Source organism: Balaenoptera borealis (assembly GCF_965194805.1).
Source record: "Balaenoptera borealis genome assembly, chromosome: 1".
Classification (NCBI taxonomy): domain Eukaryota; kingdom Metazoa; phylum Chordata; class Mammalia; order Artiodactyla; family Balaenopteridae; genus Balaenoptera; species Balaenoptera borealis.
The window spans coordinates 57,057,660-57,084,157 of NC_138860.1; the positions used below are offsets into that span (position 1 = coordinate 57,057,660).

The following is a 26,498-nucleotide window of genomic DNA, read 5'->3' on the forward strand; positions in this document are numbered from 1 at the left end:
CCTGTCTAGGGAAGTTGTCCAGGGTGCGGAACCCCACGCCCTCAGGCAGAACGGCCCAGCGCCTTCCCTGGCTCCGGAGTAGGGCTGTCAGCCAGCTCGAGCGCAGTCTGGTGCCCCGCAAGGCCCAGCCCCAGTCCCCTAACAGCCCCTTCCTGGTGCCGAATGACAGGCGGCGGGAGACGCACGGCCCTCACCCAATGGGCAGCTCGGCAACTTGGGACCACAGATTTGCAAAGCGAGTCCTGGGTGCTGTCCACTGTCCCCTGCTCTAAGGCTGCTAACCTACCGGCTCCGACACTTTCTTCTCTGCAGTAGGCTCCTTTGCCTCCTCCGCCCGCCGCCTCCTCTCTGGCCTCTTCTCTGCCTCGGGTAACGCAAGGAGGATGCCGCTCCTCGAGCCTATTTCCTCCGCACCCTCCGCCCCACTTCAGCAGCAGGAAGTGGTCCTGTTTCTAAATCGTTCCCTCTGGAACCCACGTACTCTGTCAAGAGGTTCCGGCGCGGATAAGGAAGTAGATGCGCCCTTTGTTGGGGGCTTAGGTCCCTTCAAAGACTGCCAGTCCTCGTTACCAGTTCCTTGTATCCCGACGGTGACCACTGTGCTAGTTCACCGCTGAACTGGCAGTATTTAAATACTGAAGGCTTCTTTCTTCTTTGTTTCCCCATCAGAAGCCAATAGAAAGATGGGACGAGTCACGGAAAGCCAGGAATTTTGATTTATTTGTAGCTGGCGCGTTTCCTGTTGGCACAATCTTTTCCCTATTGTGGATTGAATGATTGACACATGCGTACATGCAGTCGACATATATCTATTAGGCACCATATATCTATTAGGCTCCAGATTTCCCAGTTTAGCTTTCAAGACACCTGGGTTTTACTCACGATTTTAAGGCTATGTCAGCTTCCCTTTCACTTAGTATTCTACAAGAGACACTTCACCAAACACTTCTCTGAACTCACTTCAGTATTACTGAGAAAAAAAAAAAAAAAACTTGGTCAGTTTGTCCTTTGCCTGATTTTCCCATAGCACACAGCCACCTAATTTTCACTATATGTTTAGAAAACAAACAGGTGATAGGGTGGGGGATACAATTTCAGTAATATCAGTGAAAGACTGTTGCTGGTTTCCTGATAACTATTATAGGCTGAGCATGAACGTAACCAGATTTTCTTTAGCTGTTCTTCACATGGAATCTACACAGATTTTTGCAGTTGTGTCTGAAAGGGAAAGAATGCATTTTGTTAATTAGCTTGTAGTGGGAAATGCATGGTCTTTAGATCCAGACACCGATAGTTTCAAATCCTAGTCCTGTGATTCACCAGATTTGTGATCTTGGTCAAATTTCTTAATCACTTAGGCATTAGTTTCTTTTGTGTAAAAGGGAAATAATACTCTTTTTATACAATTGTTGAGAGAAGTAAATTATAATGAAGATCATGTGTGTCTGGCACTTAGTAGGCACTCAACAAATGTCAGTTTTCTCTCCTCTTCCTTTAAATGGACTCAACTGAGCACTTATTGCATGCCAAATACCATGCTAGGCTTTGGAAATACAGTCGTGAACAAGATAGACACCATCCTGAAGCTCTAGTGATCATTTATGTGGTTATGATGGTTGACTTTCGAACAACTTTTTCATTATGAGTAATTGGTCTAAACCATCTCCATACAAATGACCAATACAGACTAATGAGAAATCAGAGGAAATCTAATGGGGACTGTGGGGTAAGATTTCCTAGCATTTTTAGAAGAGATGCAGGAAGAAATATCATCTTTTCCCTTTGGCCATTGTTGTGCCTGGATGAGACACCTGGAAGCACCACAACCGTTTTGCAATTATGAGGGAAGGCAGAGGAGAATGAAGCTAGACAGTAAGGATGGTAGAACAGAGAGACTGAAAGAATTGGGATTCTTGAATGTAGTTTTTAAACTACTAATTCTCCCTTGCCCAGACACTTCCCTATTGCTGGCCTTGTAGTTATGTGAGATAATAAATTTCCAATAAGCGAGTTGGGGGTTTCTATTAATTGCAGCCAAAAGCATACTAGTTTGTGTAAAAGGATATAGACAAAATAAACAAGTAAACAAATAAGTAAAATAATTTCAGTCAGTGGCAAATGCTATCTAGGAAAGAGCTAAACAGGTGATGTTATGGACAGTGACTATTTGGGGAAAGGAGAGGCTGCTTTAAGTAGCATGATCAGGTAAGTGCTCTCTGAAAAGGTGGGTTGAGATCTGAAAGGTGAGGGAGAAGCAATCCAGGTGGAAAGCTGGGAGAAGAGTGTTTCAAGTAGAGTGAATAGCAAAGGGAAATGACCTGAGACATAAATAAGCTCATCCTGTTCAAGGAACTTAAAAAAAGCCACTGTGAGTAGAAATAATATTAGATATGAGGTAAGAAAGATAGGCAAGAACAAGATCATATATTGTCTTGAAAGATATTGTAAGAAGTTCAGATTTTATTTTAAATTCTATGGAAGATATTTGGAGATATTTCAGCTCAGTTTAGGTTTAACAGTTGATCCTAAATTCAAAACCTTGAAAATTAGAGGAGAAAAATGTGGATGTTCCATATTAACTATAGGGACAGTCACATGTGGGAAAGAATACAGATCAATATTTCAAGAACTGTTCTTGCTATGGCTGATGGAAAATAAAGGTAGATTTTATTTGATTAAATTGGGGATTTTAATAAAGAAATTTTGAGGCTTCCCTGGTGGCGCAGTGGTTGAGAGTCTGCCTGCCGATGCGGGGGACGTGGGTTCGGGCCCTGGTCTGGGAGGATCCCACGTGCCGCGGAGCGACTTGGGCCCGTGAGCCACAATTACTGAGCCTGCGCGTCTGGAGCCTGTGCTCCGCAACAAGAGAGGCCGCGATAGTGAGAGGCCCGCGCACCGCGATGAAGAGTGGCCCCCACTTGCCGCAGCTAGAGAAAGCCCTCGCACAGAAACGAAGACCCAACAGAGCCATAAATAAATAAATAAATAATAAAGAAATTTTTCCTTGGTAAAATTCAATAATACAATTAATTAATGGCTATAATCCAAAATAACTGCCGTCCATAGCTAATCATTAGTCCCAGAGTGTGTTAATGACTTATAAAGGAACCAAATGTAGACACTAAGATAGCTCTCAGTTTTTACTTTCTCATCTGGGAATTTAAGGTTGACTTCAGATGCAAAATAATAAGACTAAGCCGGAAAGCAGTGAGTTTTGAGTTGGGGATAGGAAATTCTAGGGAGTTTTAGGATATCAGGAGGGGTATGTGGTTGGTTTTAGGTAGATTTAATTTAAATCTATGATTTAACATCCATGAACTTGGATATCTTGTGTAAGCAACCCAAATTGTGCTTATATAAACTCCTCTGTAAAATGGAAAACAATTTTACAGTATTCATAGTGCTATAGGAAGTAGTAGATGATAATCATCACAAATTCTACAAAAATATCCTTAAAAACAAAACACTAGGAGAGAGAGATTATCCTCACTCTATAGATGAGGACGTTGAGGCACATATGTGTTAAATGACTGACTTAAGATTCTGCAGCTAGTTAGCATTAAACTAGTAAGTGATAAAGTATAGAGTTAAATAAAATCAATCTAATGCCACTCCCCCTCATCTTATAATTAAAAAATTTGTCACATGAATTGTAGGAAACTCTTCTGCACAAAATGAAAAGGCAACCTACTAAATGGGAGAAAATATTTGCAACACATATATCTGATAGGGGGTTAATATCCAAAATATATAAAGAACTCATACAACTTAATGGCAAAAAACAAACAAACAAAAATCAATCTAATTTAAAAATGGGCAGATGACCTGGATACACATTTTTCCAAAGAAGGCATACAGATGGCCAATGGGCACATGAAAAGTTGCTCAGCATCACTAATCATCAGGGAAATGCAAATCAAGACCGTAATGAGATATCACCTCACATCTTTTAGAATGGCTATTATCAAAAAGACAAGAAATAAGTGTTGATGAAGATGTGAAGAAAAGGGAATTTTGTGTACTGTTGGGGGGAATGTAAACTAGTGCAACCACTATGTAAAACAGTATGGAGGTTCCTAAAAAATTTAAAAATAGAACTACCATATGATCCAGAAATTCTACTTCTGAGTATTTATCTGAAGAAAATGAAAACACTAACTCGAAAAGATATATATACCCCCAAGTTCATTGGACCATTATTTACAATAGCCAAAATATGGAAACAACCTAAGTGTCCATCAATGGATGAATGGATAAAGAAAATGTTATATATATATAATGGAATATTATTCAGCCATAAAAATAATGAAATTTTATCCATTTGTGACAACATGGATGGACCTTGAGGGCATTATGCTAAGTGAAATAAGTCAGACAGAGAAAAACAAATACCATATGATTTCATTTATATGTGGAATCTAACAAGCAAACAAAAAACAAGCTCATAGATACAGAGAACAGACTGATGGTTGCAAAGGCAGGAGGTGGGCAAAGTGGGTGAAGTAGGTCAAAAGGTACAAGCTTCCATTATAAAATAAGTAAGTCATGGGGATGTAATGTACAACATGGTGACTATAGTTTATAATGCTGTATTGCATATTTGAAAGTTGCTAAGAGAGTAGATCTTAAAAGTTCACATCTCAAGAAAAAATAGTTTGTAACTATGTATAGTGATAAATGTTAATTAGACTTACTATGGTGATCATTTTGTAATAAATGCAAATATCAAATAGTTATTCTGTAAACCTGAAATGAATATAATGTTATATGTCAATTATACCTCAATTAAAAAAACCCCACAAAAATAACTTTTAGAAATTAAGGAGAGCAAACTTTAAATGAAATGGTATTGCTTTTGTCTTTAAAAAATATATATATATGAATTATAGGCAGATTGTTACTGTTTAAATGGCAAATATGTTAATATTTGAACCTCCTTTAAATGACTTGCTTTAATCATGCTCTTTGAAAACTATAATTATATTCCACCCTTGCTTAAAATATAATATAGACTCAGTTATCCACAGGATAAAATTTAGACTCATGATTAAATTAAAGCCTATCAAAATCTATAAGACTAGTCAGCACCTAATTCAGAGGTTCTAAATCTGAGTGCTGTGTATGCCTTCAGTATACTGTGAACCCTCTGCATTTATTTTTTTTCTTTTTTTAAAATTTTTAATGGAGTATAGTTCTTTACAATGTTGTGTTAGTTTCTACTGTACAGCAAAGTGAATCAGCTATACGTATACATATATCCCCTCTTTTTTGGATTTCCTTCCCATTTAGGTCACCAGAGAGAACTGAGTAGAGTGAAGACATGTGATGTGATTGTCTCCAGAGTCCCATTGCTTTCATTAAGGAGAAAGTGACCTAACTTAGTTTAGAATTTGAAATCTGTTCCCTGCCTCCTACTAACCCTCCAGTCATATGATGAATAAGTCATTAGCTAAGGAAAAGCAAAGTTATCTCACAAAATGGGTTTATTTTGTGGTAGAGAAGCAATCTAACATCTAAGCAACACTAACCACTTACAAATGGGTACCATTTAAACTAATTATTAATGGCTTATAAGGTAACTGGAAACTGAGGTCCATAAAAATGGAAGCAGACTTTAGAGCTATTCCCAGATGTGAGGAAATAGAAGATTTAAAAAAAGTAGAACTCTAAGCATGCTGTGAGCATATTTCTGAGGAAAAACATAGTAAATCCCCTTAGATGAGTTTTAGTCAGATACCCGTTTCTCAAGACTGCAGATACAGAGTAAGAGTGAGAAATTCTTTGCCAAGGACAGCTACAAATCTGAGTTTTTCATGACATCATGATACATCTGATTATAGCCCTGGGTTAGAGCCACAGGGATCTGTATAATCCTGAGTAGCTGATCATGATCTGAGACATTAAATTTAGAGAATTTACTTACTTGGATATATCAGATTCCCTCAAGGCTCAAGGAGGAGCCACCCATGCAGACTTTTCTATACATAAAAGTGAAGGAGAATTCCTAAAAGAACTGGGTTAATTCTGTTTTTTTGTATGTTTTTCATAATGCACTGTGAGCCATCCTGTTAGTCAGAGTAAAGCAGGTATGGAATCATAACCCTACCAACATAGGATGTGTGAGAAATTTTCTCCTGTACATTGCAGTTCGACGGAGCCCATTTAAATGCAAATCCTAAGGCAAAGGCCTCATGCACAATTAAGATCTCCGTGTTGAGTAGAGAATTCACATGAGAATCTGTACATATTTATATGTATTTAAATATGTGTGTGTGTGTGTGTATACAGACACACACACACACATATATATACATGAAAAATAAACCATACCATTGTAAAAACTATGAAAAAGCTTCATTAATAAAGAAAAAAATCACAATAATCACTGAAGAATCTACTTAGGAAATACACCTAATAGTGTTTAGAGTGTGCTCAAACTTCTGCCAGGTGGAACCCTTTCAATGCTATCAAAAAATGTATATTTTAAACACCAGAATATACATGCCCCAAATAATACCTAATCAAGGTCATGTCTTATCCTGGTCCAAGAAGAAAGTTAATGATGATGTGCTGTCTCGACTTATGAAGAATAAATGTCGTGATACATGTGAAGTACTTAGGAAGTACCTGGAACATCATAGATGTTCAACAAATGCAATTACCTAGATTTTTAAATGAAAAATTTAAGGGAAAGCTCAGTGACTCACAGAAGAGGATGAAATGACTATGAAATAATTAAGAGATAAAAATGGTTCTTAAAAAATGAAAGATGGGGGCTTCCCTGGTGGCGCAGTGGTTGAGAATCTGCCTGCCTAATGCAGGGGACACGGGTTCGAGCCCTGGTCTGGAAAGATCCCACATGCCGCGGAGCAACTGGGCCCGTGAGCCACAACTACTGAGCCTGCGCATCTGGAGCCTGTGCTCCGCAACAAGAGAGGCCACGATAGTGAGAGGCCCGCACACCGCGATGAAGAGTGGCCCCCGCTTGCCGCAACTAGAGAAAACCCTCGCACAGAAACGAAGACCCAACACACCCAAAAATAAATACATAAATAAATAAATTTTTTAAAAAATATTGTGCTTGGACCCAAGGTTTAGCAGTAAATAAGACTCACAAGGTTCCTTGTTTTATGGAATTTCATCCTTGAGGAGACAGGGGTTCTAAAATGAAACCATGAATTACACAATTAATTGTTTAATCACTATTGGGATAATTGTCTGAAAGAGACCTCTATCATGCTAAAGAAGATATATAGTAGGGAGCCCAGATCTGGTCTGGAGGATCAGGGGCAGTGAGATGGACAATCTCTAAGATGGCTCCTGTCTTGGTTCAGGCTGCCATGACAAAATACCACAGACTGGGTGGCTTAAACAACAGTTTTGGAAGCTGGGAGGTCCACGATCAAGGTGCCAGCTGATTTGGTTTCTGTGTCCCACATCCTTATAGGCCTTATCTTCAAATGCAGTCACATTGAGACTTAGAGCTTCAACATGTGAATTGGGAGGTGGCGGGGCACAAATTAGTCCATAATAGCCCCCAATGTTCTCTGCCTCATGGTATTCATGCCCTTGTGCAACTTCCTTCTTTGACTGTGAGCTGTATCTAGTAACTGACAAATAGAATATACTAAAAGTGATGGAATGTTACTTCCAGGATTAGTTACAAAAGGACTGTGGCTTCTGTTGTGGATGTCTTCTCTCACTTCCTTGTTCTGACGGAAGTCAGGTGCCATATTGTGAGATGCCCTATGGAGAGGCCCTCATGGCAATGAAGAGAGAGAGACCTCTGGCCAACAGCCAGTGAGGAACTGAAGCCCTCAATCCAATAGCTCATGAGGAACTGAATCCTGCCATCAGCACCGTGAGTGAGGTTGGAAGCAAATCTTTTCCCAGTTGAGATTTCAGATGAGATTTCAGACTTTGTCGATAGCCTGACTGCAACTTCATGAGAGACCCTGAGGCAGAAGCATCCAGCTAAGCCATGCCTGGATTCCTGATACACAAAAATTGTGAGATAATAAATGTTTGTGTTTTTAGTTACTAAATTTTGGGTAACTTGTTATGCAGCAATAGGTAAGTAGCACAAAAGATTTCCCTGAGGGAGTGACTCTTACGTAGGAATACGAAGGATGATGGGAGTTACTAGGTGACAGAGTTTGAATGGAGGGAGGAGTGTTCTAGACAAAGACACGAAAGCCAGAGAGGCAAGGACATCTTGGCAAGAGTTCACTGGAGAGAGCAGTGTGAGACAAAGCTGGTGAAATGGGAAAGTGCTTTGGAAAGTTCAGGAACATAACAGGAGGAATGAGCACAAATCAGACAATGAAAGAGCATTTTCCTAGTTGCCTAGATGCATCCATAGAATTATAGGGTGGAGAGCACCATGATGAGAGCCAGGAGACCTGAGTCCTAGTGCTAACTCTGTGACCTCAATCGATCACTTGGTCATTCTGGTCCTCAGTTTTCTCATCTATAAGATGGAATCTGAATTCTTTACAACTCTCATTCAAGAGTCATTATAGTTATATGAAACCTGTATGAGGAAAGCCATAAGACACTCCTGAAAGAAACAAAAGTAGGCTTGAGCAAAGAGAAAGACATCCTATGTTACTGGAGAAGAAGACTCAGTTTCATAGAGATGCCAGTGCTCCATAAATTAATTTATAAATTTAATGCAATCCAAGTAAATCAATATCAGAGTTTTGACAGAGCTAGATAAGTTGATTATAAAGTTCATATGGAAGAATAGACAAATGAGAATACCCAGAAATAGCCTAAAAGTAGAAAGAGCAAAGGGGAGGGCTAGCCCTAACATATTATTACAACATGTTCTAAACCTCTATAATTAAAACTGTGATTTTGGTGTATGAACAGACAGATGAATAAAGCAGGGTAGAAAATCCAGAAATAGACCTAGGAACACATGGAAATTTAGCGTGTGATAAAGATGATATCTCAAATCAGTGGGGAATATATGGACTGTTGCATAAATGATGCTATACAACTATGGAAAAAGATAAAATTGAATGCATTCCATATAAGGAGTTGAACCCCAGTGCAGTCTCAACAAAGACCTCTGAAGACACTATGGGACGCTTAGAAGCAGGGATGGCCCCTCAGAGTTTTCACAAGTTGGAATAAAGGAGCTGGGTCTTTCTATCCCACAACAACCAAATGTATCAGAAGTTTAAATGCAAATAATGAAAGTATAAAAATAGTACAGGAAAACACAGATGAATTTTTTAAATTAAGTGTGGAGGAAAACTTCCCTGTGATTCAAAATCTAGAGGCAAAAAGATAAATTTGACTGCATAAAAAAAATTTCCATGGAAAAAATATTACAAATGAAGTAAGAAAATGACAATTAGGAAAAACATATTTGCAATATAGGACTCATAATGTACTACATCCATGGCTCTAAAAAATGGAGAAAAAAACCAAATAATACAGATACTTGGGCAATATATGGACAAGCAGTTCACAGAAATAGAAATGGCCCTTAAACACTTGAAAATATATTCAGTCTTATTCATAATAAGATAAATGCAAATTATAGCTATACTAAGACATATCAGGTAGGCAGAAATCCAGAATTGGACAACATGCTTTGTTGGCATGACTGTGGGGAAGAAGGCATTCTCATTCATGGCTAGTGTGTGTACAAAATGATTGAACTTCTATGGAGAGGGATTTGGCAAGATTTAGCAAAATTATATTTGCATTTACCTCTGACCCAGCAAACTCACTATCCCAAGGAAACACTTGCAAAAATTAAAAAAAATTATGCACCAGGCTATTAACTGCAGGATTCTTTGTGGAAGCAAAAGAATTGAAACAACTCCAAGGCTTCTCAATAGGGGACTGATTGAATGAGCAATGGGATATCCACATAATGAGGATTATGCAGCTAAAAAAAGAAGTGAGGACAATCTCTGTATACTTACGCAGCATGATCTTCAGGGTATATTGTTAAGTCACAAAACCTAAGTGAACAGTGTTTACAATATGCTAACTTCGATTTTAAAAGGGGTAGAAATATGTGCGAGTGTATATATGTGTATTTACTTATTTTTTAAAAAACAATGGAAAGATAAACTGAGAATTAATAAAAATGGTTAGCTAGAGGGGAGAGGAGGGAACAGGGTAGAGGAATTAGAGATGGAAGCCAGATTTCTCTGAAAGTATTCAATTCTATATTTTTATTTATTAAATGTTCTTAATAACTAAAAATTATTTAAGCAAGTTACAGTTTTATTTATTATAAATTTTATTTTATAATAAAAATAAAAATTTTTATTTATTTAAATAAAATTTTATTTTATTATTTATTATATATTATTAAATAACATTTATTTTTTATTTCAATAAAATTAAAGGCATTTTATTTAAATGTCTTTAACAATTTTTAAACAAAATTTAATCAAAAGAGAAAAAAGCAATACCTGAATATTGAAAAACAAATGGGCCAAACAAATTGGTGGCATATGGTGAATCCTGTAATGCACCAGTCAGACGTCTTTTGGGGAATGAGGGACATGATCCACCAGCCACTAGAAGTGCTAGTGGCAGAGAGATCTCAGCTGGCAGCCCTTTGTGGGAAGCACCTTGGTGGAAGAGAGGGGCTTCCTGCCCAAGGTCTCACTCCCTTCCTGGGGCAGCCTGCAGCCAGTAACTGGTTGACGCAGGGGTACAAGGTACAGTTCCTTTGCCCCATCTTGGGACAGCTCTGAAGGGCCACCCAACTTCAGAGTTCCCCAGATGGTCTGAATCAACCTTTGTTGAGACCATATTGCAGCCCAGATTCTCCTTGTGCCCTGTTTCCTTACCTTTCTTTCCAGGTGTTTCTCTCAAGAGCACTCCCTAATAAATTTCCTGCATGCAAACTCCATCTCAGCATATGCTTCCTGGGTCACCCAACTATGACAGTTGGTGCCAGGAATGCCAAGAGTGGGTCAAGAAGCAGTCACTAAGATAGTGGTGTTGGATCACCTGCTGCCAGGCTGGCAGAAGATATCATCACTTCTAGTAGAAAGTGTACAAATAGTCCCTGACGCAATTGCAGTGCATATGTTAAAAACTTTCACTATTAGCAAACTGGTGGGGAGGAAATATTCTAGTGGGTACAGTGTATCAGGTGTTAGAGATATATAGAAGAAATATGGGTGGATGTTGCTAAGCTTATTTGATGCTATTTAATGAAATACTGAGAGTGATTAATTGGTTATTAAAAACTAAACATGAAAGCTAAAGGATTTCCCTGGTAACAAATATAGAAGCTCTCATCTTCTGCAACTGGAGAGCAGGAATAGCTGAGGACCAGGTCCAGGGCTTAATCATAAGAGTAGCAGAGCCTCAAAGGAGCTTAAACTCTCAATATTGGCAAGTCTGGTATGCCAAGGACGTGGTGCTAATTAGGAAAAAGTGGGACCTTGACATATGGAATGGGGATATCTGGGTTCATGCACCTAAAATATTTAATTCCCAAAGGTCCGTGAACACTTTGAGCCAAGGAAATGACTCCTACCTCCCTAGGGCTAGTCCTCCTCCTTTCTGCAGGACAACTCGAGCCCTTTCGGGGTCAGCTCTACCTTCCAGGCCAATACAGTAACTAGAGTTAAGTCACTAACTGGGGATGTGACAGACCTGATGATGAAGGAAAGGGACTATACGTTAAGGTGTTCAGGATCCAGGAGGGTACACATGATAATGGAGTAAAAGGGACTATATCCTAGGAGTTCAGGATGTGGGTGAATACACATGGGACTGAATTCTGAGAGTGCTGGATCAAGAGGGATAGAATACAGAGTTGAGTAAGGGAGTTTAATTAATTTGGAAGCACTCTCCTGGGATACAGGATTTAACAGCCTGGCAAGGATCTCAGGACATGGTGTAAACATGCTGTCAGAATGGTTTCATACATATGGATAGTGATGGCCCATACTAAAGGAGGTAAAGATGCCTGAATTGCCATAGAAGGCAGTAGAACAAGGGATTAAAAAGTTCAAAGAAGTGAGCATGCTAAAATGGATATACGTACTAAATACGTAAGCCTGGAAAACTCACCAGGCAATAATATTCCATGGGACAGACCAGAGGATACACCATTTACCAAAGTAATAAGGAAGGTGCTAGAGAGATGGGAACCCAGAATCACTAATAAATTCAGTAGTGGCTCTCCTCTGTAGACCAGATTGATGGTAGGAGATTCCAATACAAAACTGGGCTCACTGATTGCATTGGGGATGTTAGAGATGGCTCGAGAGGCCGAGCCGATGCTGCATGACCCATGGCCCCACCATAAAGCACATTATTAGCACAGACTATGCAGCATGGTCCAAGGCCTCCAGGTAAACAAAGACAGGCAGGACATACCAAGGGTTTAGAGGTTACCTCCAAGAAGCTGGGGGGAAAGGGCCAACCTTTCTTTGGACAAGGTTAATCCTTTACTGTTCATTTTCTCACCAGAACTTTTTATCCTCATGCACATTTATCCTTCCGTCACACCCACTTCAGATCAAGCTGGATGTCTGAGCGTTGCTGGAGAAAAGCACTTGACTCTGCAGGTTGGGGGTCACTAAAATTCATGGTCTCCAACCTCATTCACCTCTTCAATGCCATCAACATTTTTAAACTTTATTTTGCCAAATCTTCAAGCCCCTCACTCATCCCTTCCTCCCTCAGTTTAAGCATACTTTGTTCAAGGCCATCAGGCTTGGTTTCTTTAACTTCCAATACCACAGTCCAGTAGAATTATCTGTATCCACACCACTGCTACCTTTTCTATTTCAGAATTAGAGGACCAAGCCACGTTCCTCCTCTCTGAGGCCAACCCTCCCATCTATACCTTAACCCTTTTCCCTCTAATTTCCTTTAGGATCTTACTTCACCTGTCATCTCCTTTCTTAATCTTCTCTTTCTACTAGTTCCTTGCTATCATCCTATAGATACATCCAGGCTTCTGTGATCCTCCCGCTGCCAAGACATCTCCCTTAACACCGTGTCTTCCTTTAACTTCTGGGCAATCTCCTCCCTCCACATCTTAGTCAAACTTCTCAAAAGAGTAGTGTATACTTACAGCCAGCACTTCATTTCCAATCATAGTTGTTAAATTGATGACCCTGATGTTGTATCTGACAAATGCCAAAATTATCTTACATTAAAAATAAAGATATTTCTTGCATTTAGAGAGTCAAAAAAAAAAAAGCCTTTAAAAAAAGAAAAAAAACTTAGTGGTTCTACTTCCTGACCTCTCTCATTCATTCCTCAGTCCACTGAAATCTTGATTTTGCCTACCACCCTTCACTAAAACTGATCCCACAAAGGTCACTCCTAAGTGCCAAATTCCATTGTCATTTTTTCAGTCTTTTTTGAAACTATTTCCTTGGCTTCTATGTTGCCACACTCATCTGGGTCTGTTCATTCTCAGATCATTCTTTCCCTATCTTCCTCTGCTTACTTCTATGTAATTGCTCCCCAGGGCTCTGTCCTCAGCCCCCTGTTCTTTCATTCACTCATCTTGGATGGCTTCATCTTCTTTTCAGGTTTTTGATAACATTTATACTCCAATGACTCCCACATCTATATTTATATCTTGGTCTTGTCTACTAAGCTTTGGATTCAAATATACAGTAACTGATATCAGGCACACTGATATTTCTACCTTTTCTAAGACTGAACTCATCATCCTGATTCTGACCCAGCCCTTCTTCAAAATCTCTCTTATTTAGGAAACCACAAGCCACAAACCACCTGGTCACACAAGATAGAAACCTGGGAGTCAGCCTTGGCTCCTCTTTATGCCTGCAGTCTTATCCTCTCCAAACCATTCTCCCCATTGCTGTCTGACCTCGTCTAATCCCCCTAACTACGACTCTTGCCTCTCTCCCAACCACATGGTCTCCTGCTACTTCAACCTACTTAGGTATTCACTAATGCACTTTGCTGTTTATTTTGTGCCTCGTGCATTTTTACATTTCTTTTGGGTTGCCTTTTTCTACTCCTTTGCCTGTTGAATTTCTAGGTATCTTTTGAGTTTGGATTTTCACTCTGCCATCCTCTCTCATATTATTTATTATTCCAAGCCTTGGGTCATCTGATAAGTATGCCTTATATAGTTATATTTGTCACTAACTCAGAGATGGTGAAATGGAGAGGGTGACAGAACATTAGGGCATTTTACTAGAAACCTGCCTCCAGGTTAACATTGATCAACTAACCAATAATATTCAAGCACGGTTGTTCTAAGTGAAACTCGTAACTGCAATATTATCCATCCCAAATTTCAGGTATTTACCCCTAGGGATAGCATGTTTCTAAAATAAAGCCATCCTATATATTCCCCCCCTCCATATTATGGGACACTGATGTTACAAGTAACAAAAATCCAATCTTTGTTTGAATTAGAAAAAAGTAATTTATTGACTTACACAATTGAAAAAGGGGGGTAAAAAATGGCTTTGGGTATTTCTAGCTCCAGGGCTCAAGGAATGGCCTCAGGATTCATTTCTTGGCTCTTTCGTTGCTCTGTCAAGCTCTCTCCATATAGTGGCAAGATGGTTACTGGCAATTCAGGCTGACCGTCTCTCATCAACCCCTGCTGAAAAAAGAATGCCTATTTACCTACTGCTCTGGCAAAAATTCAGGATTAGCTTTGATTACACTGATCTGTGTTCCATGCTTTTTCCTGACCTAATCACTGTTACCAGGGGTGTAGAAAACACTGCTTGGCTGGACTTGATCTGGAGTGGGACTGGCCCTACCCAAACGACTTGGGCTGAGAGTGTGTGAAAGGGGTCCCCTACTAGAAAACTGTGTGCTGTAACCAGAAGAAGAAGGATGGGCAGGCAGAAACAATGGATGTTCAGTACATTCTCCTTCAAGTTTCAGCTGTGAAGATTAGCTATATGCAGAAACAGTCCTTTAGTCATACAGCAGGAGTGGCACTGATATTTTCTAATTACTGCCAAAACAATGGCTCAAGAAAGATTATTTTAAAATTAAATTATCAGTTTGGATGGGCATCCTCTAATACATAATTAGTTTATAGGTAACCAGTGGCAATCCTGTGGTAATTTAAACCACACTGACCTAGGTTCAAACCCTGGTTCAGCTCTTTTCTAGCTGTGTGGTCTTAGGTAGGTGACCCAACTTTGCTGAGTGTCAGTTTGAAGAATAATAATACTACCTTCACAGAGTTGCTCTGAGGATTAGGGATTATTTATAAGAATCACTTCATAGTACTCAGCATATGATAGGCTTTTAGTTAATGAAATATGAATATTCATATAGTACATTAAGTTACCTTGGAGTAACTTTCTCAACTAATTTATCCTGTTATTTCACCAGAAATTAACTTGTATAAAGAACATGATTCTCAGTCTATGAACTATGGAATTTAAGAAATATAATAATAATTAAAATAATTTAAATTCTTTTTTTAAAATACATTTATTTATTTATTTTTATTTTTGGCTGCGTTGGGTCTTCATTGCTGCGCGCGGGCTTTCTCTAGTTGTGAGCAGGGGCTACTCTTCATTGTGGTGCGCTGGCTTCTCATTGCAGTGGCTTCTCTTGTTGCAGAGCACGGGCTCTAGGTGCGTGGGCTTCAGTAGTTGTGGCACATGAGCTCAGTAGTTGTGGCTTGCGGGCTCTAGAGTGCAGGCTCAGTAGTTGTGGTGCACGGGCTTAGCTGCTCTGTAGCATGTGGGACCTTCCTGGACCAGGGCTCGAACCTGTGTCCCCTGCATTGGCAGGCGGATTCGTAACCACTGCGCCACCAGGGAAGACCAATAATTTAAATTCTAATCAGAGGACCCATTGTCCTAGAGTGGAAAAAATGAATTTCAATCAATTTGGAAACCTCTCTACCGTGATTTTTTGGAGCTGACCTGATTTTAGGGTGGCTTGAAGAGTGCTTATCTCATCTGCTCCTTAAGTAATTTGTACATCAGGCCTTCACTGTCTTATCTGGACCCCCATTGTTAGTACCCACAGGTTGTTGTCGACATGTCTCTTGTACATCCATTTGCCCCCTTCAGATCCAATGGCTCTTTATCCCAAGCTTTGGGTGGCGGGCATGGGAGTTAGAGGTGATCGTAGGAGTCTATCTGCTGCATCTGGGCCACACTGGAGGCAGGAATCTCCTTTGTAAGGCTGTTTCTAACCTAGTCTGCCCCAATGAATCATGCAGCTGTTTCTGACATGGAGTTAAGAAGAGAACAAGGCCCCTTTGATTTTAGGTTTCTCAGACCTATTTAGTGTTTTCCCACCCTTTCTAGCATTCAGAGTACTAAAAGTAATCTTTAAGAACTCTATTTAATTTTTAGTTATTTAATTCAATTTAAGACTTTCAAGAAACAATTGTATTTGGGAATTCTTCACAAGCAATGAAGATTAATTAAAAACATAATCATGCACAGTCATGCATCATAAGTCATCTTGCATTCAGACATTAAAAGACTCTCCCCAAACCAAAGACTATGAAAAAGAACATATTAAAAGTGAAATGCCTAAAATGTCTTGCTCCTCCACCAATTTCAGTAGGAAATGAGTGTTTAGTAGAGCAAATACGCTGTATCGGTGATTGCCGGAGCAAGCTAGCAGCTGACAAAGCTTCTAGACTACTCTCTCTGTCTACAAAGTCAACTCTACAATTCTGATTACCACAACTTATCTGAATAAGAAATTTTAATACTACAGTTTAAAATTCTTTCAAAATTCCTCTTGTATTTCAGAAGTTCAGATCTATGATAGTGATATTTTGCTTGGGCCTTAGGCCAAATATTCACTTTAAAGCTACGCTATTCAGCCTTCAGCTAAAATGTTTGGAGTTTCTCTAAAATGGTACCTCTTCCTTAATGATTTCCTTGTAGAAATAGATGATGAAAGAAATGAAGGTTTTTTTCCTTTTCAGTACAAAAACTTCCCGGTCTTCGCTCCGTGATCGATATGAACATTTACATAATTTCTGGGTAAGCTTACCTCTTCTCTACTGGTTTCTTTCGATGCTCCTATCCCACCTCCACTCTTTTCCCCCTTTTTAAAGGTCGACTGTTTTGGATCTTAAATTCCTGAATCAAAAGAGACACAGTTTCCAAACTGCTTCCGCTCCTGCCATAGTTGGCGCTTGTGAGGTCTCAAGAAACGCCTTTTGTTGGTGACAATGACTGTAAACCATAGGAGAAAGATCCTCAGTAGACTAGAAAATTAAGCAAGTTGTCCGTTTTATATTTACAATCTTCCGTTGTTTTAGAATGCATCCTCATATTTCCTGAAAATTCTTTCGTTTAAAGGCCAAACGTCTAAGACTGGCCGGCAACCAATATACACACCTTATTTTTAAATTTTATTTTTTAAATTTGTAAAATAAATATGGACCATATTACTGAAAACTTACAAAACAAAGAAAAAACTAGCACGCCACCGTCCAAACACAGCAATTTAAATCATTTTGACGAACTCCTCCCCACCTTTGGCCTCTCGCTTCACTGCACCTTGTACCCTTGACGTTTGCGCGCAGCAGGAGCCGCCGCGCTCGGGGTGGCGCTGCCGCGCTCGGGGTGGCGCTGCCGCGCTCGGGGTGGCGCTGCCGCGCTCGGGGTGGCGCTGCCGCGCTCGGGGTGGCGCTGCCGCGCTCGGGGTGGCGCTGCCGCGCGCCGGTGCGCCGTCGCCATGGTAACCGCAGAAGCCCGGGGCCTAGGGAGAGGTGAGTCCGGGTCGGAGGGTCGCGGGTCCGGGGTCCGAGGGGCCTGGGGTGGGCGCTCCGCGTGGGCGTGGAAGAGAATGGGCATCTCCCCTCCACGCTGCTCGGCAGGGGCTGGAGGGGAGTGGACTTCAACCGCGGCGTCCTCAGTCTTGGCCTTTGCCCCGAGCTTTGCGTAGCCGGTCACGCTCCGCGGGCGGTCCCTCGGGCTTCAGGCGGAAAGGCGAACTATGGTGCCCAGAAATGACCGGTATCCCCTCCGCCCCTCCTCTGTGTTCTCGCACTGGGGCTGCCACTGTCTGTATCCTCGGGTCTTCCCTTTGTTTAATCCTGGGAGCCCAGGGCTGCCCTTTGAGGCCTTTCCCTTGAGCTGGGACTTAAAATCCTTAAGGGACTACACTTTCTGAAGAAAAAATTCAATTGGCTTAAAAGGCCCTTAAGATCTATTCCTCTCCCACAACTTCATAGTGTCTTGTCTGCCTTCCTTGCCCTTTGTTTATGCTAATCGCATTACTTGGATTGTCCTTTTCTCCTCCTTTTAAGACTCCTGCTCTTCCATACTGAAGGGTCACCTCTTCTAAGAAGCCTTTCCGGGACCTCCCCACTCGGGAGTCTAATTTAGAGGTCCAGCCTCTTTACTCTCCAAGCCCCCTTTGCTTATGTCCATTATGCCCCTTATCTCACTCTGTCATTGCTGATTTACTTGTGTCTTTCCCACCAGACTGGGATGCCTGTGGAGTAGAGACCTATGTGATTTTCTATTATTAGTGCCTTAGCAGCCTCAAAAGAATTCACACTTAATAGTTAAAATTCACACCAATTCAGTAAAGCAGAACTATTCTCAATTCACAATTGAGGAGAGTAAGTTCAGAAAAGTCACATAATTAATAAAATAAATACAAGAATCAGGACTAAAGCATGGGTCTTCTGACTCACAGTCATTCTGCCTTCGGAGTTCCAGCCCTCCCTCTCCCCTCTCCACGCTCATTTTCTATGTGAACTGTTGGTTATATGTAGTGGGGTTGCAATTTTGATTCATGTTATAACTTTTCTGGGCAAAGAAAGTATCTATCCACACAGTAAATATTATAGGTATAGTAAAAATTAGAACTTAAAACTGAGAATTAAAAAAAGTTTATTGTTTTAACAATAACACAAATAAACCCACTATATATTAAACATAAGTTACATATTTCTCATGGGAAAAACTGTTTTCTAAAACAAAAATATTAGTGAGTTAAGTTTTTTCAATATCTACAATGTTGATAAAAGGAAGAAAGGAAAAGCTATGTTAGTATGATCACCCTGTTACAACTTATATTCACAGTAAAAATACTTTAAAATATTCTAAATCTTCTATGTTATAAGAAGAAAAAACCCATAGAAAATAGAATTCTTTGCTCTGTCTTCAAAGGACAATATGATGAAGGGCATAGTCAACAATAGACCACCAAACACATGAGAGTTATTCTCCTAATTAGATATTGTCTTTCAAAAGTCAGGCCTAAGGATAAATGGCGTATAAGATTTCACTTTGTCCTTTTATTACAGAAAGGCTGATCCTAGTTCAGTCTAGATTTGGATTAGAACAGTCTTGGGAGCTTGCCTATAGACTGGAGTGGCTTGAGGGTTAGTCTTAGTGCAGTGGTTCTCAGAGTATGGTCTGAGAATCCCTGGGGATCACTAAGACATTTTCAGGGAGTCTGCCAGTCAAACTGTCTTCATTATTAATTCTTCGATGTTTTTTGCCGTTGCACTCTCATTCTCTCACATGTCACAGTGGTTTGCTAGAGGCCACATGGCATGTGGTATCACAATATCACACATCATTGCAGAGAATGCAGAAACAGATATGAGAATCCATCTGTCTTCTAATAAGCCAGACATTAAAGAGATGTGCAAAAATGTAAAATAATGCCACTCATCAATTTTTTGTCTTTATATAGTTATTTTTTATAAGCTATACTTTTATGTTAACATGTAATTGTTTTAAGATGAATTAGTTAATATTTTAAAGGTTTCTCAGTTTTAATTTCTAATATGATAAATACAGATAGATATAACCCTCATAAACAAAAACTTTTGGTGTTCTCAATTTCTAAGAGTGTGAAGAGCCCTTAGATCATAGAATTTGAGAACTGCTGCCCTAATCATATTACTTCTGGATTGCTATGGAAATTACACTCTATTCAAGGGTGTACCAAGGGTAGCTTTTAGTATTCTGGCCTGAATCATATTCCTAGATTTGATCTAATTTATCTCCAAATCTCTGAATTAACCTGGGATTAGATTGATCTCTAGATGCAGAATAATCTGTCTGTAATCAACTGTTCAGTGGTCGTAGAGTAGAAAGTCATTTACTCAAACCCTATGTAGGAAAACTGTGTATTAAAAAAAAAAAAGAATAGAATTACCATCTTGTCTTTTGCTTCATGGATGCTTTTGCTCTAGGAATGACGGTACAATGATGATGATAGGGTCCGCATACCAAGTGCTCACCATGTGCTTAGCACATGCATCATCTGATTTATTTTAAGTCTCACAATAATCATATAAACTAGGTTCTAGTGTTATTTCTAGCAGAGATTAGGTAAACTTCCCAGTATTATGTAGCTAATAAGTTGCAGGGTTGCACTGTGAACCCAAGTCTTTCTAACTCCAAAATTCATTGCTCTTGGCTGTGAAGAAAAGCAGGGGGAATTGCAAGCCTGATGTTAAGAGTTATTGAATGCATACGACAAGCCAGGAATTGTGGTAAGTCTGAAAGTGACAGAAGAGAAACATAAAGCTTGATACTTGCTCCTATCCAGTTTACAGTCAAATTGAGTTGGTGTCTTAAGTACTTGAAACAAATAGAAAATAATACAATACCATATTTGGTAGGTTGTATGGTACAGAATATATATAATGACCTTTGAAGTTCAGAGGAGGGAGAGGCCTGGGTACATTCTAGAGAGGAGTGAAGAAACGTTTTAGGAAGAAGGTAGGTTTATAGCTTGGCCTACATAGGATTTGGCTAGTAGGAGTGGAGGAGGAAAAAAAGCTATTCTAGGCCTAGCAGGAATACATATGAAATACAAATAGAATTTTCTCAGTATCTTCAAGGTATGTCTGGGCCCCTGATGGGCCAGTGAGGAAAGGCATTTCAAACACATCCTGCCTCTATTCTCTAAGGTTTGAATATGGATATCTTTAGTAGAGTGTTCCAGAATATCACATTATTAGTAAGGTGACAAAATAATTTATTGTGTAGTAGTAATGGACGTTTTGAGAGTGAAAGAGGATGCTATTAAAAATCACACCAGGGCTGGGGCTTCCCTGGTGGTGCAGTGGTTAAGAATCCGCCTGCCGATGCAGGGGACACAGGTTGGAGCCCTGGTCTGGGAAGATCCCACATGCCGCGGAGCAACTAAGCCTGTGCGCCACAACTGCTGAGCCTGCGCTCTAGAGCCCATGCTCCGCAACAAGAGAAGCCACCGCAATGAGAAGCCCACCCACTGCAACGAAGAGTAACCCCCACTCACAGCAACTAGAGAAAGCCTGTGAGCAGCAACAAAGACCCAATGCAGCTAAAAATAAATTAAAAAAAAATCACACCAGGGGAAGAGATGTCACTGGAACTGTCCTGGGTGCATGAGGACTTATGTCACCTAAGCTATAAACCACAAGCACATGCTAACTTCTGTTAGAGTCTCTCTTGTTGATTTCATGGTAGAGTTTCCTTAGTGGTTATTCAAGACTAATATTTTTTCACACTGTGGGTTGCAACCCGTTAGTGGGTCATGAAATCAGTTTAGTGGGTGGCACCCAGCCTTAAAAAATAGATGGGATTAAAAACATCAGTATGTTACATGTAGTAAGGATAAATGATATTTTGTTTAATTATATGTATGCAAATATACCCATAAATGCAATGTGCCCAAGATAAAAATGTCCATTACTACTGAACAATTAATTCTTTGGTTACCCTAATAATAGATGTTATATATGTTTACATGTATAATTAAAACAAGATATGACAAACTACTATATGCTATGTATTATAATTGAAATAATATGTATGTATTTGGACAGGACATCTACCTCATGGTCTAAATGAGCTGTGCAAGCTCTAGGTATCAGGCTTGCAATCCAGTGAGAAGGAAGTACACTTTTCTAGAAGTTACATACTATCAATACATATCTACTTACATCTTATTGTTTACTACTTGGACATATGGCCACACCATATTACAAGAGTGCCTGGGAAATAGTTTTATTCCAATATAAATATTGGTTAAAAAAAGTATGGTTAAAAGAAAAAGAGGGAGGGAGATTAGATTTTGAGAAAGAACTAATGTCTAAGTGCTATACTTACCAGGGGCCCACATGGTTAGGGAGGCTGGATGAGCAGGAACTAAGGGAGCTCTGGGGGGCTCAGACCACAGGAACCACAGCATGTTCTCATAGCAGGAAGTTCGATCAGTACACTGTTGCTGTCACTTGTGTTGAATGTCCTTCGAATAGCCTCATGTCCTTGTGGCCCATGTTCAAGAGTCAAGATCCTGTTTTTTTATATGTAGAAGCTAAAAAAACCCAAAGTCATAGATGCAGAGAACAGATTGGTAGTTGCCAGAGGCAGGTGTAGGGGGTGGGTGAAATAAATGAAGGTGGTCAAAAGGACTTCCAGTTACAAGATAAATACCTTCTGGGGAAATACTGTACAACATAGTGACTATAGTTAACAATATTGTATTGAATTGAATACAGTATTGTATTTGAAAGTTGCTAAGAGATTAGATCTTAAATGTTTTTGTCACAGGAAAAAACTTTTGTAACTATGCGAGGTGATGGATATTAACTAAATGTATTGTGGTAATCATTTTTCAATATATACATATATCAAATCATTATGTTGTACACCTTAAACTAATACAGTGTTATATGTCAACAACAACAAAAATCATACAATGATTAACAACAACAACAGCAAAAAGTCAAGATCCTGGGACTTAGTAGCTGATTGGCCGAGCCTAACTTATGTGCCTGCTCCCAAGCTTGTGCTGAGATGGAGAGAAGGAGGATCGTGCCTCTCTGGCTTCTGTAGTGGGAAGTTAGCTTTATCTTCCATCAGAAGAATTTTTTTAAATGGAGATTGGGATTCTTTACGGAAGCGAGTGTGTGTGTGTTTATGCGTACAGGGATGTGTTTTGGGAGGGTGGGTAGTGGAGGTCAGGCACTCAAAGGATTATAAGTTTCCTCTATATTCATTCTGTAAAATGAAGGAATTGAATAAAACAGTCTCAAAGATAAGATTTGGACCAGATTTTATGGTGGAGTCATGATTGATTGGCTAACTCAACTCCCATCCCCAACCCCATCTACCTTGCTTGCTTCTGTTATTGAGGCAGGAAAATCAGGAAACTTTTTTTTTTTCCATCTCTTAAATATAAGGAAACAATCTGGCCTTTGAAATATAACTGGAAGTTTGTTGGGTCTTGTTAGGAAAGATTTTTCTTTTGCTTTCCTCTCAAAAGGGATGAATGCCACTAGTGTCCTCAGGGCGATTCCCCCTTTTTACTGCCATAAATGCAGACGTGATGCCAGGAATTATGACAGTCATCTTGTCACCATTAGGCAACAGCCATGATGATGAAAGTCTTATGAACTGTGATAGAATAGAAAAATAGAGCTTAGATCTATATTTTTGAGCTGCTGAACCATCTCCACCTTTAAACTTCCTGCTATGTGAGAAAATCATCTCCTACTTTTAAAAGTCAATCCTATTATTTTTCTATTATTTGCAATCAGAGGATTCCTAACTTCAACAGATTACAAGTATTATACACATTTAGTGATGGTAGAGATTAATATAGGGCTATGGTATAAAGAGATGTTATTCTGTCTAACTAGATTTCCCTTCCTTCTGACTTGTGAATGACCAAATCTTGCCAATTCTTTATGGCGCAGCTTAAATGCCATATTCTTTACTAGAAGTGTGATTCCCTTTATTCCATTTCCTGCATCTTTACTCACCCCCTCAACACTATCCTGAATCTTGTGTTCAATCTTGCTTTTCTTCTTCTTTTTAGAATAGTGTTATTGTACCTACTTATTTCCTAAAAAGTCTATTTTAACTTAATTTAATTTTTATTATTTTAATTTTTTTCCTTGTTGGTTATTTATTTTAAATATAGCAGTGTGTACCTGTCAATCCCAAACTCCCTAACTGTCCCTCCCCCCATCCTTCCCCCTTGGTAACCATAATTTTAATTGCTTTGAACTTTACAAAAATATATCTTGGTATGTTTAATCTTTTGGATTTACTTTTTTCAGTTAATACTGTATTGCTAATATTCATATCGCTGTGTGCCTTAGTTATTTATAGCTGTATAACAAATTATCCTCAAAGTTGGTAGCTTAAAACAGTACATTCAGTATCTCACAGTTTCTCTGGGTTAAGAGTCAGGGCACAGCTTAGCTGGATCTTTTACTTCAGGGTCTCTCACAAGGCTGCAGTCAAGGCATTGCCTGGGACCACAGTCATCTCAAAGTTCAGCTGGAGCATATCCACTTCCAAACTCGTTCAGTGGTTGGTGGCAGAATTAAATTCCTCACTGGCTATTGTACTGAGGGCCTCGGTTCCCTCTGGCTGTTGGCCGGAGGTTACCAGGAGGTGGGGTAGGGTCATGGGAGCCATATCAGAAGCTGCCTTCCCCATATTGTATTACTGTAATTTCTTCATTTTAACTACCATATACAATTTTGTGTGAATATGCCACAGTTTATGCTCCTGTTCATAGGTATTGGGTTTTTTTTCCTGCCCAGGATTTTTGCTTTTATGAACAGTGATGCTGCAAACATTTTTGTACACATGAGGGAACCATGCTGCTCTTCTCTGAATCATCCCCAATTTAATATGTGTTCTGACAGAGTGAGTACTATTAAGACTTACTTGATTAACTTTACCAGGACTTAATCTGGTCCCTTCTAAACTCCCATAGCACTTCATCTTTTATGATTCTTAGCACTTGTCACCATTTATTACACGTATTTTGTACATGTCATATTTTCTCCTTTGAAATAGTAAGTTGATAAGGGCAGGAAATAAATTTGATTCTTCTTTGTAATTTACATAGTGCCTATACAACACTTAGTATATTAGTAGGCTTTCAGTAAGTATTACTGAGTGAATGAATTCTGTCTAAATGTCAGTGCCTGATTTTTAAGTTCTTAATAATCTGGCTTCAATGATCCAACTGTATTTCTCACTTCTCCCCACCAGGGACCCTTGTTTAGGCAGGTGAGCCTCTTTAACATTCTCTTTCAATCTTTTCCTAATGAATCTCACTCACGTTGATATTTCTTCTCCTGTTCCTACTGAATTTACTGTTTACATCACACATTCAGCATTTTAGTATATATTCAGGCAGTGTGTTGGTGCACAATAAACTTTATTGATTGAATGGATGAAGTATCTTATTTTATAACTGGTTTATTTTGAACCAGTTAAGTACTTTCATTTCATTCAGTTGACTGAATGTCAGTTGACTGATCAAACAAATAAATAAAGAAATACTGATTTGTTTGAGTAGATTTCTGTTACTTTTTTTGGTCTCAGGTATTTTTGCAGTTAATGGAGTCAGAAGGACCCCCAGAGTCAGAGAGTTCAGAAAAATCAATATTTCTCTCACAGCAAGAAGAAGAGGAAGAAGATGATAATGAAGAAGAATCCAAAGAAGCAGAGGAAACTGCCACCATTAATCCACTCTTACCACCTGCTCTCACAGGGGATGTAGAAGGTTTGCAGAAGATTTTTGAGGATCCTGAGAACCCTCACCATGAACAGGCCATGCAGCTACTCTTGGAAGAAGACATCGTTGGGAGAAATTTGTTGTATGCAGCTTGCATGGCTGGGCAAAGTGATGTGATTAGAGCTTTAGCCAAATATGGTGTGAATCTGAATGAAAAAACCACCAGAGGTATTTTGTCTTTTTTCTCTTATCAGTATTACTTATGACTACCTAAAGATGCTATGTATTATCTTTAAATTTGGATAAATTTGATGTGCCTGCTTTATATTTTGCATATGTTGTGTGTGTGTGTGTGTGTGTGTGTGTGTGTATATATATGTGTGTGTGTGTATATATATATACACACATATGAATGTGTGTGTATGCATGTTGATGTATTTAGTATAGCATAGTAGTTAAGAACACAGAATTCACTATTTATTAGCTGTGTGACTAGGGCAAGTTACTTAATCTTTTTGTGTCTCTGTTTCATCTACAAAATGGGGATGATTGTATTTTCTTTATAGGGTTTTCCTTATAGGTTATGAGGATTAAATATGATAATAAATATAAAGTTGGTATACAGTAAATGCTCAATAATATTATTATCTCTTTCCTTTGAAGATTTATTTGTTTTTGCAGTCATTATCCAATTAACTCTTTAAATTCAGTCACTTGTTTTTTTCAGATTGCAAATATAAAACATGGTCATTGTAGAAAATAAAACAATGATCTTTAGCAAATAGGGACTATATATTTTCTTCATGCTCACATGGAACATTTTAAAAAATTGATATGTTAGGCCATAAAGGAAGTGTCTACAAATATCAAAGAATCCATAGCATGCAGTCTGTGGTCTCTGACAACAATAAAATAAAATTAGAAAATAGTAACAAAAAGATAACTGAAAATCCCTATAATTTTGGAAACAAAAACACACTTTAAATTATCTGTTGGTGACAAAAGATATAATAGAAATTATGAAATATTTAAGTGGCAACAGGATCTAGTTATGTCAGAACCTG

The 26,498-nt window shown here is 39.1% G+C and overlaps 2 protein-coding genes and 1 long non-coding RNA gene across 11 annotated transcripts in view; 1 reads left to right on the forward strand and 2 right to left on the reverse strand.

Annotated features, from left to right (window-relative positions):
* KLHL20 (kelch like family member 20) overlaps positions 1-443 on the reverse strand; it is a 94,609-nt gene extending 94,166 nt beyond the window's left edge. Inside the window, exon 1 of one of the 3 annotated variants that reach the window (XM_082388195.1) lies at positions 287-443. The gene's annotated coding sequence lies outside the window, so the exon portion shown is untranslated. The remainder of the gene's footprint in view (positions 1-286) is intronic. The other 2 variants (XM_082388194.1, XM_082388196.1) reach the window with 2 other exon arrangements.
* Positions 444-2,992: 2,549 nt separating this feature from the next.
* Positions 2,993-17,554, reverse strand: LOC309635994. 3 transcript variants are annotated; one of them, XR_014249150.1, is made up of 3 exons: positions 17,396-17,554; positions 16,981-17,165; positions 2,993-14,593 (listed from the first exon to the last, which is right to left on the reverse strand). It is a non-coding gene; the product is annotated as an uncharacterized lncRNA (long non-coding RNA). The 3 variants fall into 3 exon arrangements; XR_014249151.1 differs by having other exon boundaries at positions 2,993-14,596; XR_014249152.1 differs by having other exon boundaries at positions 2,993-15,821.
* Positions 17,555-17,626: 72 nt separating this feature from the next.
* LOC309624795 (ankyrin repeat domain-containing protein 45-like) overlaps positions 17,627-26,498 on the forward strand; it is a 159,397-nt gene continuing 150,525 nt past the window's right edge. For 3 of the 5 annotated variants that reach the window (XM_082383397.1, XM_082383398.1, XM_082383399.1), the window contains exon 1: positions 25,302-25,662. In XM_082383397.1, the coding sequence (XP_082239523.1) occupies positions 25,317-25,662 (346 nt within the window). In that variant the 5' untranslated portion in view covers positions 25,302-25,316. Of the gene's footprint in view, positions 17,705-21,058; positions 24,615-25,301; positions 25,663-26,498 lie in introns of those variants that run through there. The other 2 variants (XM_082383401.1, XM_082383400.1) reach the window with 2 other exon arrangements.